The 15,831-nt window shown below is 41.6% G+C and overlaps 1 protein-coding gene across 1 annotated transcript in view; it reads left to right on the forward strand.

The window, feature by feature from the left end:
- The window catches only part of ABHD2 (abhydrolase domain containing 2, acylglycerol lipase), a 33,240-nt gene that overhangs the window by 11,935 nt on the left and 5,474 nt on the right, over positions 1 to 15,831 (forward strand). Inside the window, exons 4-8 of the mRNA XM_055002378.1 lie at positions 6,193 to 6,368; positions 8,017 to 8,184; positions 10,630 to 10,813; positions 13,349 to 13,441; positions 15,414 to 15,524. Coding sequence (XP_054858353.1) covers positions 6,193 to 6,368; positions 8,017 to 8,184; positions 10,630 to 10,813; positions 13,349 to 13,441; positions 15,414 to 15,524 — 732 coding nt within the window. The remainder of the gene's footprint in view (positions 1 to 6,192; positions 6,369 to 8,016; positions 8,185 to 10,629; positions 10,814 to 13,348; positions 13,442 to 15,413; positions 15,525 to 15,831) is intronic.

The following is a 15,831-nucleotide window of genomic DNA, read 5'->3' on the forward strand; positions in this document are numbered from 1 at the left end:
CAGTAGGTTATATTCTACTAATTTTTTTTGGTGGAACAAAATCTTGCCCTGCTTCCCTGCACCACCTTCCTGTGATCTTCAAAAAAGGCATTGCTGGGGGAAGGAGACCCCCTCCCAGGCAAAAGGTTACACAGATCAAGGGAATGCAACCCTCTGCCCAGAAACATTTTGTGAAACATTTTTAATAAAACTTTCCAGGCATTTGGGTTGAAATGCTGTGAAAACAGTCTCGTTATTTCAGCATAAAAACCTACGTGCTTCATAGATTCCCTGAGCCTCTCTGCCCCTCTAGAATCTTTTCCCTAGCATTTTCCTGAACATTTCCTACTGTTCTGTTTTCAGTGCCTGTTCATTAGCTGCTAATTTGTAGAACAGAAATAAATTGCTCAATAATAACTAGCCTGTCTGAAGTTTCAGCAGCGTCTAGAGGGTTTTGTTTCTGCTGCTTGTTATCTCTTCCCTTCTCCCACCTCAAAACCTGTTGGTTGGAATACAATCTTGAGTGCAAGGGCAAAAGGCAGTAAACTGAGAGGGCTGCAGAATGAAAACTGCCTCCAAGCTTCTAGATTTGCTGTACAGCCAAGTGCTTGTCAACTCTTGTACAGAAAAAGCATGTTCTTCCTGTGAAATGGAAGGATAAGTTGACCTTTATTCACTGTAGTAGTTCATTTTAATGAAGTGTTCTTGTTTTCTCAGTTTATGTGGTGTTTCCCTCCCTTCCTTTAATTTCAAGCAATGTATGTCCCTTGGTCTTTAGTCCTGGAAGGATGAACTGTTCAGTTAATGGCTCCTGCTTAGTAGTTCAGAAAACAGAAATAGTTAATGTGATGGCTCCTTCTCATGTCTTGAACTGAACAAAGAGCCATTTTGCATCTTAGTTTTCTGCCTTATTTTACAATAAAGATAAGCTCAGGTCCAAAGTAGATACAACAGGGAGGATCCATGTCTGTATCTCCACTGGTTGCAGGTAAGGCAGGTGTGGGGGGAGGGTCTCTCTTTTTTAGAAAGCATAGCGTGCAGGTGAGGAGAGCTAACCCTTGCCCTCTACCTGTTTGTGCTCTGTTCCTTGAAGTATTTTTTTGCTTAACTCTGATCCAGTACTAAAAGTGAGCCAGTCTGGACTAAAAATGCTTAAAAACAAAGGACTGCAGCAAAGGAAGATTAAGGGGGGGGGAGGGTCAGCATTCATCTCCCCACAGCTGTGTTCTGTTTTGATTGATTGATTTAACTTATATTCTGCCCTCCCCACGAATGGGCTTAGGGCAGATAGCAACAATATTTAAAACCAGCAATAAAAATATAAATAACAGACAGTTCCGTTCAATAAAACATCGCCCTAAATGGCAGCTATACTTTCTTAACCCCAGCCAACAAACCCCACAGTCTGGAGGAACGTAACCAGATGACCAAGATGAACTAACCGGTGGGAACCAGAATGGGAGGTTATATTACCCGCCCCACCCCCCAACAAGAGACCAGCCAGAAAGCTTGTCCTGCCCCCAGCCTCAGTCATACACCTGGCGGAACATCTCTGTCTTGCAGGCCTGGCGAATAGATGATAAACCATGCTGGGCCTGGGTCTCAGCAGACAGAATTCCACCAGGCTGTTGCCAGGACAGAGAAAATCCTGGTTCTAGGTAAGCCTCCCTGGGGCCAGGGACCACCAGCTACTGTTTATCAGTGGACTGAAGCATTCTCCGGGGCACTTTTCTGTAAGGAAATGTGAACACTCTGAAATGGATTGCCCTTGCTGCATCTGGTTTGGCCCAAAGTTTCTGATGTTAGTAAAATATGCAGTTTTGGAATCTGTATTAATAAGAGCAGAACGCTTTTGTCTAGGAGAGTTCACAGCATAGTCTTGTCCATGCAGAAGCAATCGTACATGGATTATTGTGTTGTTCTTCTCCCCTCATTATAAATTGGGAAGTTTTGTGGCCCCTTCTGCTTCTCAGAGAAGTCTTCCATAAAATACACATTGCTATAGCTGAGCAATATCAGTGTAGTGAAAACTGCAAATATTTTAGTAGCTTTCAATAGATGTCTCACAAAAACTAAAATCTACTTTTTTTCTTCTTCTGTAGCTAAGCTGCAAGAATAGTGTCATTTTACAGCTCGCAGTTGCTAGCTCAACTTTGGCATCAATATTTAAAATGTATTAGCTGTTTAATCAGTTGAAACTCGTATTCCTTAGTCGTAAGAGTATTTAAACCAGATTTAAGTTTCCAAGACTGCAATTCTACACAGTTTCTTGGAAGTCACTTGAACACAGTAGGCCTTTCTTCTCAGCAAATATACATGAGATATTTGCATGAGAGGGGTGAAAATAGTTAAGTGAGAACCTTGTTCACTGTTAATCTAAGTGCAAAATGCATGGAATTTTAATTGCTGTGTTCTCCACAGAATTTCAAGAACCTTGTTAGGGCTTATGGGATTGTTTCATGCCTCTTATAATTTGATCTCTTTTTTAAAGGATTGTCAGAATAAAGTGGAGCACAACACATACTGTATTTCCTCTTAGTAAAGCCTGCTTGTGGCAATTGGGTTCCTACAAAAGAGCGTACAGTAGCAGCACAAGTGGAGCATAGTTGGCAAAGTTTAATTTCACTTCAGGTATCCACCTGACTGGTTCTTTCATTTAATTTGTTTATTCTGCTTGCCCCCAAACCATTCTGCAATAGTAAACTCTTGTCATAATGCTGGTTTTTGTTGTTGTCTTTTGTTAAGTATGGAAAATTCATATATTTTTCTATCCCTCCCAAGACTGCTTGTGAAAACCATAGAAGTTTGGAGGATCTTCTGTTGGTGCTGCTTGCTTCGACTCCCACAGTTAGACTTCTCAGACCAGTGGTAGTGTAGCCCTTTGTAAATGATCTTGAGATTTGGCCCCCAAGAGAATGCATTTGGCAAAACATGATGATGTATCCCATATAGAAGTGTATATCGATGTAGTGCTTTTATTTATGGAGGTCTATGATCAGAGATAAGGAAGTTACTTCCCTCCCACCACAAGGAGGGGGTGGGAATGACAGTTTTACCTTCCCCACAGGAGAAGCATTGCACAAATACTCCATTAAAATGCTGAAGTCACCTGCAGAGCACAGGGCATTTCTTTTGAGACTTTTTTGTAACTGGGCCTGAATTTACAACGAATGGTGAGTGAGTATCTGGCCTGCTCAGAATGCCTGCGGAATTTAATTGCATCACAGTCTTCTTAAAGACTGCTGAAAGGCCCTTGGATGTGAAGATTGAGTCCAGATAAGGGTTCAGTTTTTTTGACTCAGCTTGAAAATACTCTGAGAACCTTATCAGTCTCCTATCAACATACAGCAGAAATAGTTTATTGATAAGAGACCCGTCTCTAGCAACATGTCTGTGAATAAAAAATACAGTTCATTGTAACAAACATTCAGCATAAACATGACCTTAGCGTGAAGAAAGGGATGAAGTGGGAAATTGCTGCATGGTGTTTTCCTGCTAAAAGCTTTGCTTCATAAAGGAAGTATAGAAGCTGATACAATCCTTGTGAGAAGAAGAGGAAAAGAGAGTTCCTACTTCTAAGTTGTGCAAGGCTTCGACCTTCCTTTTGGGATTGAACAGTGGGTTGAATAATAGATTTATATTTCTGAGGAAACATATTTGTCTAATCTTTCTGAAGGGAGTGGATATATTCACTGGCCAATGTCATTCCACTCTGCTTGGTCAACTCTTACTTCGGTGGAAGTGGCCTTTCCAAAAGAGCAGAGTTGTAAGTTACACTCCACAAACTTTTTCTTCCATGTACTGCAGGCCATGAATTTGTGCTGAGTCTAGCCTTTTGCTTTGGTAGCGTAAGCAAGTACAAAATTTATTTCTCTCCTTTTTTAAAAAAAAAGAAACAAGATTTATTCAATTAAAATTTTTCAATAAGGACCATATTTTTGTTTTTGTATCTTACATTCTATGCTCTGACTTGTTTGATATTCTGCAAAGCATTTAACTTTTATAGGTACGTAGCACAGCATCCTATAAGAAATATAAATTGATTAGCAGTAATCTGAATTTAGGAAACTATTTGTTCTTTCTTTACTAATAGCCTCTCTAGCTTTCTGTAGAGTAACATTAGTGCAAGTAGCGCAGTTGGATTAACGTAGCATTGTAGTCAGTTTGACTTAGAAACTGAAAATAGATTATGTCTAATTTGTATGTTTCACTTGTATGTAATTAACACAGATGGTGTGCATGTCATGTTGATGTTGTAAATGCTGCAAAACTATTGGAGTATATATTGTGGAACTTTAAACAGAGAGGCTCTTCATCAGTGTACTTGGAACCCTACTCTGATATACTTATCTGCTGAAAGTATATTCTGGAAATTCAAAGAATGCAACAGAGCTGTTTATGAAAATGATCTGTCTAATTAGATTGTGCCGACTGCCTGCCATGAATAATTCTGCCGGCAACACTAAACACTGCACAGGTTTATGAAGGCCACGTTCATGGGTCTGAATGAGTTGGGCAGAGTTGCACGGCTGGTCAGTTGCTGGCTTATTATTTAACCATACTCACATGGTCACTCGCAGCCTCCTTGAGAAAATGGTACACACACACCTTCACCCTCGTTTTAAGTGCTGATGCTCCAGCATTGTCATACTTTCTTGAGTGATTCTGTCCTTCTCATACAAGGAAGCCACATGTTTTGGATTGTCCTGCTGGACATGTGCTAAACTGCAAGCAGGCATAAGATTCAGGAGGAAGCATCATAAACAGGTCAGCCACACCTTTGTGTAATTTTGGACAGGCTGTATTTGAAAGCATTGTAGAACACCCCTTCTTCAGTACAGTTTGTAGCTAGCATAACTCCCTGTTAAAGGTAAAGGTAGTCCCCTGTGCAAGCACCGAGTCATTACTGACCCATGGGGGGACGTCGCATCACGATGTTTTCTTGGCAGACTTTTTGTGGGGTGGTTTGCCATTGCCTTCCCCAGTCATCTACACTTTACCCCCAGGAAACTGGCTACTCATTTTACCAACCTCAGAAGAATGGAAGGCTGAGTCAACCTTGAGCTGGCTACCTGAACCCAGCTTCCACCAGGATTGAACTCAGGTCATGAGTAGAGCTTGGGCTGCAGTACTGCATCTTACCGCTCTGCGCCATGGGGCGCCTAACTCCCTGTTACTGTCCTAATAATATTGTCCTCCTTTGTATGTATATAATTCAGCATTGCACTTCTTAGCTATGAACGTTTTTAGGTTTCTGTGAGTTCCCCAGTGTCATAATCTCTTTCTCTTCCTTCAACAAGAAATATGCCTTACAACAGGAGAGCATGCCAAGCTATGTCTCTAGGACTATTTCCCTTCTTAAAATGATTCCAATAGCCTTTATATTGATGATAAGGATTGGTGTGTTCCTTCAAATCTTGCACTGGGCTTCTTCATATGCCTTAAGAAGGCACCTCCTTTTGGTCCGATGTGGTACGTCTCCCCAGCTGATTCCTGACAGCTATTCTGGGGTTACTTAAATAAATCCAACTTCCTGCCCTCCTTTCTGCCCTTGCCTGTTCATGAAGAACCATAAATCAGAGACAGAAGTCCTGTTTGCTTTGGCATGGAGTCTTGCTGCTTTCCTGATAAGCATAGTACAGATATTCTTTTCTCCCTTGAAAGGAAATGCTTTTCTAAGCGCTCTGAGCAGTAGTGGAGTACTTTCAAAGGTCACTCAGTCATACCAAAGGTAAGATCCCGCTTATCTGATTATGAGTATGATTGAATGTCCTTTGAAAGGATGGAGCTCAAAGCCCATAAAACATCATCCGTGGCACTCACTGTTGGGTGTGGCTTCTTCTTCTTTATCATTAATTTGGGCAAGTTGGCCAGTCAGCAATCTTGTTCCTGGGTAAGGTTTTCTGTGACCTTGTTTCAAATATGCACTGATGCAGATGTCAGTTTGGTGTAGTGGTTAAGCATGGCAGGATCTAATCTGGAGAACTGGGGTTTGATTCCCCAATCTTCTGCTTGAAGCCAGCTGGGTGACCTTGGGTCAGTCACAGCTCTCTCAGAGCTCTCTCAGCCATACACCCCTGAGAATAATAATAATAACACTTTGTAAACTGCTCTGAGTGTGGCATTAAGATGTCCTAAAGGGCGGTATATAAATGGAATGTTGTTGTTGTTATGTTTTTAGCAAGCAAACAAATGGACTTGTTTTCATTTCAGGTATGTTCCACCTCTGATCTGGGGGAAGAGTGGGCACATCCAGACTGCGCTTTACGGGAAGATGGGGAGAGTAAGCTCACCACATCCATATGGTCTTCGCAAGTACCTCACAATGCCAGATGGTGCAACAGCAACTTTTGACCTCTTTGAACCTCTGGCTGAACACTGCGTTGGAGGTTAGAAAAACAGCTGTGTCAATCCACAGTGACAAGCGCGATAGAAGGCTTGAGATGTTGGGGGGGCCTTGATGCTGCTAGTTTGGAGTACCCCAGGCCAAGCCAGTGAGCCATGTATCCGAATTCTGGGCCAAATATTCTGAGTTCTGCTTTCTTTCTCAGCGTTGGATGCTGATAAATCCTGTACAGAAATGTATTTTTTTTAAAAATAACTAGCTGGTAAAATGAACCTTGATTGGTAGTTGGGGAATGGGTAGAGAAGGGCAATTCCTGTGACCTATAAAAACATAATGCTGAGGAGTAAAGTTGCTAAACAGGATGTTTTGCCTGTAGGATTTTCCCTTTAATTAAATGCGGAACCTTCCTTTATAAAAGAGGGCTAATACAGTGTATCAGACTTAAGAGACAGGGTCAGGAAAATAGCATGGCAAAGAAGGCTGAAGCGTCTCCTCTCCCTCCTGTACCACAGCCCTGATCAGAATCAGGCCCTGCTGCACTGCGGAAGGGAGTTCCACGGGGAACTTGTAACTGCTACCTGACTTAAAGTCTCCAGGGCAGCCGTGAGTTATATGTATAGGAAGTAGGAAGTGTCGGAACAAAAAATGTGAATTAAGTATAACTAAAATATGTAATAGAAATAATTAAAAGACTGGTATATCATTTCATTCAATAAATAAAAGAGCATAATTCAGCAAATAAAAGTACATAAGTGTGATTAAAAACATCATCCGTGTGGTTCAACATATAAGGACAGTACCCTTGAATATATACACGGTAGACTCATACATATACATGTATATTGGTACATTTAATGTTGCTTTCCTGCTGCTTGGTAACTGATTTGATCTTCAGAAAACGGAAGCTTTGCTGAGCGCTTCAAAGTGATCTATGGCAGATGGGTGCCTCAATCTGGGTCCCTTGCTTGGTTTCCTGACATTCCAAAATTAAACCCTTCTTCTTTTTGCTGAACTTTTCTTTTTAGTCCTCCTCAGAGACCAGTTGGTGCCTCATATATCAGTGAAATTATTACCTCTATTTCATTCAAAGATTTTATTATGAAAAGTTTTTCAAATATTGGTTTACCCCAGAAGTGCCTTTTCTTGCATAACCATATTATTTATCAACAGCATCTTTTAAAATCTTTTTAAGCATTTATTCAGTCCTGTTAAACTTTGACAGAAACAGAAGTGAGGAGAGTGAAGATCAATAAAATTGAGTCCCCTTGTTAATAAGCAATAAATGAAAAAATAAGATGATAGCATGCGGTCTTGCATGGGGAAGTTGGCTTTGTTGATGATCAAATTACCAGAGAAAAGTCCTTGGATAATGTCACAATAACTTGTCAAAATCAACTCTTCTCTCAACTTGCTTATCCTAGTTCTTTCAGACATACTGTGTGAAATTCCTTAGGGTGTATAATACATTTCCCTTGGTTATATAAACTTAACATAATTTGCTTTTTGTGCTTTCTGAATATGTACAAAGTTGGCTCGGTTCTGAGATGTTTGCTTCCTTTACAAAGTTTCTCATTGTTTTGTGTTAGAATGGAACTGAATGATATCTGTGCTGCATCATAACTATACATTTATGAGGCTAAGGTACCCTTCTGCTTTCTCTTAAAATCCCTTCGCCTTTTTTAATTTTACAGAAGATGTCACAATGGTAATCTGCCCCGGAATAGCCAATCACAGTGAGAAACAGTACATTCGAACTTTTGTCGACTATGCCCAGAAGAATGGCTATCGATGTGCTGTGCTAAACCACCTTGGAGCTCTGCCAAACATTGAACTGACTTCCCCACGCATGTTCACTTATGGTAAATATGTTTGACTTTCCAGTTTGCTCTTTCTGTGTTAATTTACTCTCTGCAGCTGGACATAGTTCCCCAGAATCAGATATGTGCAAGACCCTCTCAAAATCCTCTGAAACTTTAGTGCTTTCTCTGTGATAGAAATTGGCCCCCTCTATTAAACACCAAGCAGGTTATTTGGAAGGAGGAAAAAAAACTTCAGAAATTGAATAAACATTACAGGTAGAAGTTTCTGTTTGTATTTTGCCTCCAAAATTATTCTTAAAAGTCCCTCTTTTTAAAAAAATGTCAAATGGGCAGATGCATTGTTGGCAGTGTCAAATGTGTGGAAAGAATAGCAGTGGAGAAAGGGCACCCCCGTCCATTAAGAACATGGTGTCTGTCTCTCTCTGATATGCAGATTAGAAAGCTGCAATATCCCAAAGTTCCGTCATACATAAGTGAGAGAGAGAGAGAGAGAGAGAGACTGCCAAGAAGCAGAGGGGTGCATGAGAGAGCCTTTTAAGATAGTAGCAGAATAAGAATATGCACTTATTGGACAAAAAGAAGCTGGAAAGCATAGTGCTTGCTGTGCTGTAGCATTTTGTATCTTTAGCTGGCTATCTTATTCCTGGGATTATATTACTTGAACAGTGAGTAAGGCATAGCTTATCAGAAAAGCTAGGGCCCTTTTGGAGAGCAAGTGAGCTCAAAGCAGAGATCTCCAAAAATTCATTTTAACTGTTAGCTTGTCATCTGTTGCTTACTTCTTCTTTGATGTTTGTCGTGATCATCTCTCAAAAATTCCTTGGCAGGGCCTCCTGCATAGCTGCTCTTTAATAACCACAGCCCTTTTGCAGCCTTTGGGAGATGATTCTAGAGTGGTATTGAGCAACCCAAAATGTCACTATTAAGCTCTGTCCTCCCTCCCCCCTCCCCGTGGGAGTTGCTTTCTTTGTAGCTCAGCTATGGTGTTCGTAAACAAGTCTTGAAAAACATTCTTTGGAAGGAAGGCTCTGCCTGTATGCCAGAATATAACTAGGCAGTTGTTCTCATCCCTGAAGTCCCGAGCTCCCTACTCTTTGAGTTGTGAGAGGTGTCTCTTTATGCAAATGTGGGCTTCTTCCAGAGAAGGGCAAGGTCTCTCTGCCACCACATTTGCTGACGAACACACTGGACATAGAGTAGGCTCCCTTTCCAGGGATCCTGGCTGGGCACCTGCCTGACCTGAACTTCTTTGTCCGTTTTGTCATGGGGAAAGGACCATCTTAATGAGGTGATGGCTGTGATCATTGCCTAAGCCTTGATGCAGAAGCTAGGCATTGCTTTCCCCTAGAGCAGAAAAGGCAGGCAGGGGGAAAGCAGACGACAGTGGACTTCATGGCTTCCTGTTGTGTTGCTTCACACTGACAGTAGAAAGAAGGATAGAGATGAAAAGGAAGATGCAGCTTGGAGCTGCAGCCACAAAGAAACTGTTAGGTGAAAGGGATGGGGGTCAACAAAGGATTGACAACTGCAGCTGGAGCCCCACTGTGCAGCCTGCCAGTCACTCATTTATTTTATTTACTTATAGACCTCCTTTCTCTCTGAGTCTCAAGGCATATTACAGGATATAAACAGTGCAATCAGATTGCGTAAGACAACCAGTGAGCAATGCAAATAGGATTTGGATAACCAAATTAGAGAACAAAGTGAATAACAAACTTTCTAAGGCAGATGTATTACAAACAACCCAGGAGGGGGATTACAAGGTAAAGGCAGTGCCGTAAAAGCAAATGATACCTAGAGCTACAGTAATTGTTCCAGTGCCCTCCTGGACTGTTCTTTTTAAAAAATACTTTTCTGAACATTTCTGTTCTGCACATTCCAGCAGAATAACAGAAGTGCAGGAGCCTTCCTGTCCTCAGACAGGCCATTGCACTAGTGTTCTCAGACCACTACTGAGAACACATAACGAACAGGCAGCTGCCAGTCTTATCCATTTGCAGTGTGGCACCGTTAGAAGGCTTTGCTCAGATGAGTAAAACTGTCACAGCGGACCACAGCTGGAGAGGTGGTCCTGCAGGTGTATGGGTTCAAGTCCATTCAGGGCTTGGCAATTGCAGCTAGACCCATAGTGTACAGCCTGCAGTCTGCACATTGCATTGAAAAGGTGTGTCTAAAGATACTCCTGTATTTTATAACGTGTCTGTTCTAACTAGGGGTGTGCAGGGCCAGGTCACTTGGGGTTTCCCGCTTCGGGTTTACCTGAAGCAGGAAAAAAATCCGGAAATACCTTAATTCCGACATGGCAAGCCGCTTCGGAATTAAGGTATTTTACTCGCTTCGGTATGCTCCGTAAATATTCACTGAAGTGAACTGTAAGATTATCTTTTTAACTCTTCTAAAAAAATATAGATATTTCTTTCTAAATGTGGCACTTCAAAGGGTCATTAATGTAAATCTTGCACCATCTTTTTCCTTATTCCACAGGTTGCACATGGGAATTTGGAGCCATGGTAAACCACATCAAGAAAACATATCCGCAGACGCAGTTGGTTGTGGTGGGATTCAGCCTGGGTGGAAATATAGTATGCAAATACCTAGGGGAGAGCCAGGCTAACCAGGAGAGTGTGTTGTGCTGTGTCAGCGTGTGCCAAGGGTACAGTGCCCTGAGGTAAGCTTATTCTCAGGATTTGGTCTTGTGGTAAAAGGTTTCATAACTCTAATCAAGGGCAAACACTGCCTGTTACTTCTGCAGGTCTGCCAGTGAACCAATTGACCTATGCTCCTTTGCGGAAGCTCAGCAGTCTGCCTTCTGCATTTTTAAAAGACTGTGTAAATGTGCTAAGCTTTGTGGCATCTAATTTGCAGTTCTTCTGCACTATGCATGGTCAGTTAAAATAAAAGTAGAGTGCATCTTATGTGCAAATTAGTGTGACATCCTCAACTCTTGGCAATGGTTAAAGCAAGGAAAAACAGCCTCTGGAGTCTGTGGTTTTGAGCAGAGGAGTGACAGAGAGGGGAAAGGGTGGTGTTTAAGCCTTTCCCTCTGGTAGTTTTTGTGCCTCAAATTGCCCCTTGCGGAATCCCAGGTGCATTTTAAACAAGGTACATCTTGAATGCTGCCAGGGGGAGCAGCTGGGGAAGCGGGGTTGGGCTGAAAAAACACGGCCAGGAAAATGCCTTGTTTCCTTTCTGCCGCTCTTCTGTACATGGTTGCAGCCAGCTGAGACTGTTTTCCCTTTCTTAACAAAAGGAAGTGCTTCATTGCAAGTAAATACATGCCGCAATATTGCAAACCGCAATTCTACCAGGGTATTGGATAGCAGCTGAGTATTGAGTACTGCTGTAGGGAACATGTATGAGAGTCAAATTTTCCTGGTCTTCACGTTTTGGAAAGTGATCAAGGGGAGTGTGTTTGGTAGACTCAGTTAAATAGTTCTCTTACTCCAGTCTAAGCCCATTGATTTCAATGGGCTTAGGCTGGAGTTTTTTTTTTTTAGGATTGCATTGATAAGGATCTTCATTCAGACTTTTAGCCTTAAGTATCTAACAACTTTGTAAAGCAGGTCATTATGTAATAGTTCAGAACTTACCTTTTATTGGGTTAAAGCCAAAACTCACAGGGGAAACTCCTTTCATCAAAAAATTATAAAACTCAGCTATACGTAGTCATACCCTTATAGAAATGTATTTAATGCTAGAAATTCCTCTGTAATAAAAGTGAGGCTGCAGCCATAAGCATACTCGCTTAGAAATGCCATTGAAATTAGATTCTCTGCTTTTAAGTAAACAACATCAGATACCAGCCACAATTTAGAGGTTTTTATATCTGAATATAAATACTACATAGGATTTTTCTCGTTTGGAAAAAGTACTGTTATGCTAAGGAAATGGTGACCTCCATAATAACAGAGCACATCTTGATTCAGTTCTGTTCTTTAGCCAGGCAACAAAGACTGTCTTTATACTTAAAACTGTGCAGCTGCAAAAACCTTGTGGCAGGATTAAATAATTACCAAAAGCGAGAAGGTTAGAGATTGGAACAACACACGCTTAACATACCATCTCTTTCCTTCCTCCAGTTTTAAAGTACTCATGTTAAATTTCATTCATACCTGAAGAAGAAGGGATGTGTGATGTGTCAAGAAAGCATACACATAGAAAGGGATGTTAATTTATTTACTGTTAGGTAGGTCTGAGCCTTACTGGTGTCTGCGAATGTTATATGCAACAATGTAAGTATACAGTATATAAGTATATAGTCCGACATGCTAAATTTACAGTAATTTCAAATACAGTTTGAGTTAATCCATTTTATATAAAGTTTTGTGATTCCTGATCCATCTTACCAGTCTAGGGTGAGACAATACAAAACAGACCACTTAGCATAAAAGCAACATCCCTTCATAGAAAGTTGTTTTGCCCACTGTTACTTGCCTTGTGCTCTATGGCCACATTTTTAAGGACTTTGTTCCCCCTGCCGGCTGATGCTTTTTATAGCAGTCCCCAATAGAGATCTACAGTACGTTTGATAGAAGTGGGTTTCAATCAGGTTGTCTTTGTCTGTTTGTAATAACAATAGCTGCACTTATATACTGCTCTTCTGGACAGATTAGTAAAGTGTCCAGTAGCACCTCTAAGACTAACCAACTTTATTGTAGCATAAGCTTTCAAGAGCCACAGCTCTGTTTGTCAGATGCATCTGACGAAGAGAGCTGTGGCTCTCGAAAGCTTATGCTACAATAAAGTTGGTTAGTCTTAAGAGTGCTACTGGACACTTGACTATTTTACACCTACAGACTAACATGGCTAACTCCTCTGGATCTAGACAGGTTAGTATCCCACTCAGAGTGGTGGACAAAGTCTGTGTTATTTTTATCCCCACAATACAGCTGGGGAGCTGGGGCTTACACAAGGCCACCTACTCAGCTCATTACAGTAGTGGGATTCAGACCGGCAGAGTGCCGACTTGCATAGCAACTACTTAACCACTATTTATTCCCCCCTTTTCTGCCTTCATTAGGGCCACTAAGGCATCTTAAGAGTCCATTTTTCTTAAGGTCTGGTAGCTCATGGTAGCCACTTGGAATGGAACAAATCATTCATGTGAAATGGTCATCTATGTACGAAGGGCTTTTATGACTTGGAAAATAAAGTTGGTTTAGCCTGTTTTGATAATTAGGTTTGGGACTTTTTTTTTGGGTAGGGCACAAGAAACCTTCATGCAGTGGGATCAGTGTCGGAGATTTTACAACTTCCTTATGGCAGACAACATGAAGAAAATAATCTTATCTCATAGGTATGAAAACGTGCTCTATGTACTCTAAATGAACTCCAGTGTTGCGGGTTTTTTATCCTGTACCATATGCTCGCTTTGGTATATAGACTGTGTCAGTATAGCTTGCAATGTATTCATTATTCTAAGAGAACTTTTAAGGAGATTGTTGGTATGTTTGCAGGAGCTGGAAAGCTGAGTGAAACTAAGAGCTGGTTATTCAGACAGCTCCAAAGCAGCAGCAGTCTGGAAATCTGGTAACAGGAGCTGCAGTCTGGGGAAAAAATGTGGCACTTAGTTATGTATAGATCTTGTTTAATTCACCCTGGTTAGCCAACTTATTTTGACAAAATGTACTAAGGACCATAATCTCCCTGTTTAAAAAGATCTCTTGGTTGTAAGCAAAAATAGTCTTTTGCAGGTTTAAATTACAGCTTGTTAATTGACCAAAATATTTTGTTTCTATAATGGATCTTTTGTGCTGTAGGGCAGGCTCCCAATCTTCTGTGTATGCTTGTGTGCTTTCTCCTTCATTATTTTACAGCTATCTTATGGGGGAGCAGCTTGCTTGTGGCCCCTATCCGTGGCTAACAGCACAGTCCCACTGTCCGCAGCTCTCCTGGTTTTTATTCTGTGCTCTGTGTATCCTCTACTGTCAAGGCAGAGGCTCAGTTATGTCATCCTCTCTTGAATTTAATCTGTTTTATGGCGTCCCCAGTGAATACCATGGTGCTGAAATGACCACGCCAAGTAATTCATCTGGATGAGCTAATGGTGTGACGTCTCACTAATATGCAAACCGACCAAACCAAGGAAGAACTTCCACGCCCGTGATTTTTGGCATGATTATCAAGCCACCGAAGTCTCTAGTTTGATGGCCCAGACTGTTGCTTCGCACTGCAAAAAAAGGCCCTTTGCGAAGGACTGCAGCTATTGTCGTCTGAAATGTTTCCTTTTAACTGACTTCAATGTCGTTTTTAAACCCAGTGAAAATTGCCCTTAAAAAAATAAATAAAAAAAAACCTCAGCTCATTTCCAGCACTGCAAAACTTCTCAGACTTGCTCAGATTGCCTCCACAGTTGCTTCAGATGTGATTCAGTCAAAGTTAAACACTATTAAGTCTCAGTGATTTTTTTAAGTTATAGTCCACCATTCTTACTGAGAGCCCAGGTGGATTGGGGGGGGGGGGGAGAGTGCTCTCAAATCCTAGCAGCCCCTGCTGAGCTTTTCAAGGCAAGAGACTAATAGAGGTGCTGTGCTGTTGTCTGCCTCCGCATAGCAATGCTGGTTGTCTTTGGAGATCTCCCATCCAATTACTAACCAAGGCTAACTCTCCTTAGCTTACAAGGTCTGACAAGATAGGGCTTGCCTGGGCTATGCAGGCTGGGGCTGAGGAAGATGGCACAGTGTGTAAATCAATACAATTAGTAGAGTGATACATCTAAGAAGCAAGTAACAGGACTAGAAATGGCAGAAATTTGAAACTGAGCTGTCTGAACCGAAGCATAAGGTGTAGGACTTGCTTGTTTGATTTTATCCTGCCTTTCTTCCAAGGAAGTTTTCTCTCCCTTCCCACTATATCCTTACAACAACCCTGTGAGGCTGGTTTGGCCAAGAGAATGGCAAGGGCATCCAGTGAACCTTATGGATAAAGAGGAATTTGAAGTTGTGTCTTCCAAGGATATGTAACCACAGTGGCTCAAGCACTTTCAATGCTGTCTGGGTCGCACCCTTTTTTATTAATGCACATTTTAAAAACTCGTGCCGGTAGCTTGGCTTAATATCAGCCTTTCTTGCTGGTTTCACTGGGGACAGGATCAGGTTCACAACCGTCTTGCAAGTGAAATTGCTGTGAAATTGACACCTTGAAATCAGTGTGCTTATAAAGCACCTTTGAGGAGCAACCTTCGGATCAGCTCTGAACCCAAGCAGCAGCTCTAATAGTTGCCGTATTTGCGTGTATGTGACAAATGCCGTTGTTTCTGTAAATTTCAGAAATGCCTTGTTTGCTGACAGCCCTAAGAGGCCCCAACCTTTGGTGGATACAGACCTGAACAGACTTCACACAGCAACATCCCTCATGCAGATAGATGACAACATCATGAGGTATGGCAGGAGGCACTTTTCTCCATAGTAACTAAATTCCCCTTTTAGGCGCACTTGAAATGGACGCTGCCGTACGCATGAGTATACATAAAAGAAACCTGCCACTTTTCTTCCTTGAGATTCTTACTTGGATTGTTACATGAAGGTCTTTTCAGAAATACCTCTTACTCTGTGTGGCAAAACTGTTGGTAAATGAACTGGATTTTTGTTAGTGGAGTGGGACCTTCCATTCATCTCCTAAGCAGAGTTTATCCCTTTCTAAGACCATCGACTCTGCTTGGGGTTGTACTGTAAGTGGATGTGCTCA

The sequence above is a fragment of the Eublepharis macularius genome, chromosome 18, assembly GCF_028583425.1.
Source record: "Eublepharis macularius isolate TG4126 chromosome 18, MPM_Emac_v1.0, whole genome shotgun sequence".
NCBI lineage: Eukaryota > Metazoa > Chordata > Lepidosauria > Squamata > Eublepharidae > Eublepharis > Eublepharis macularius.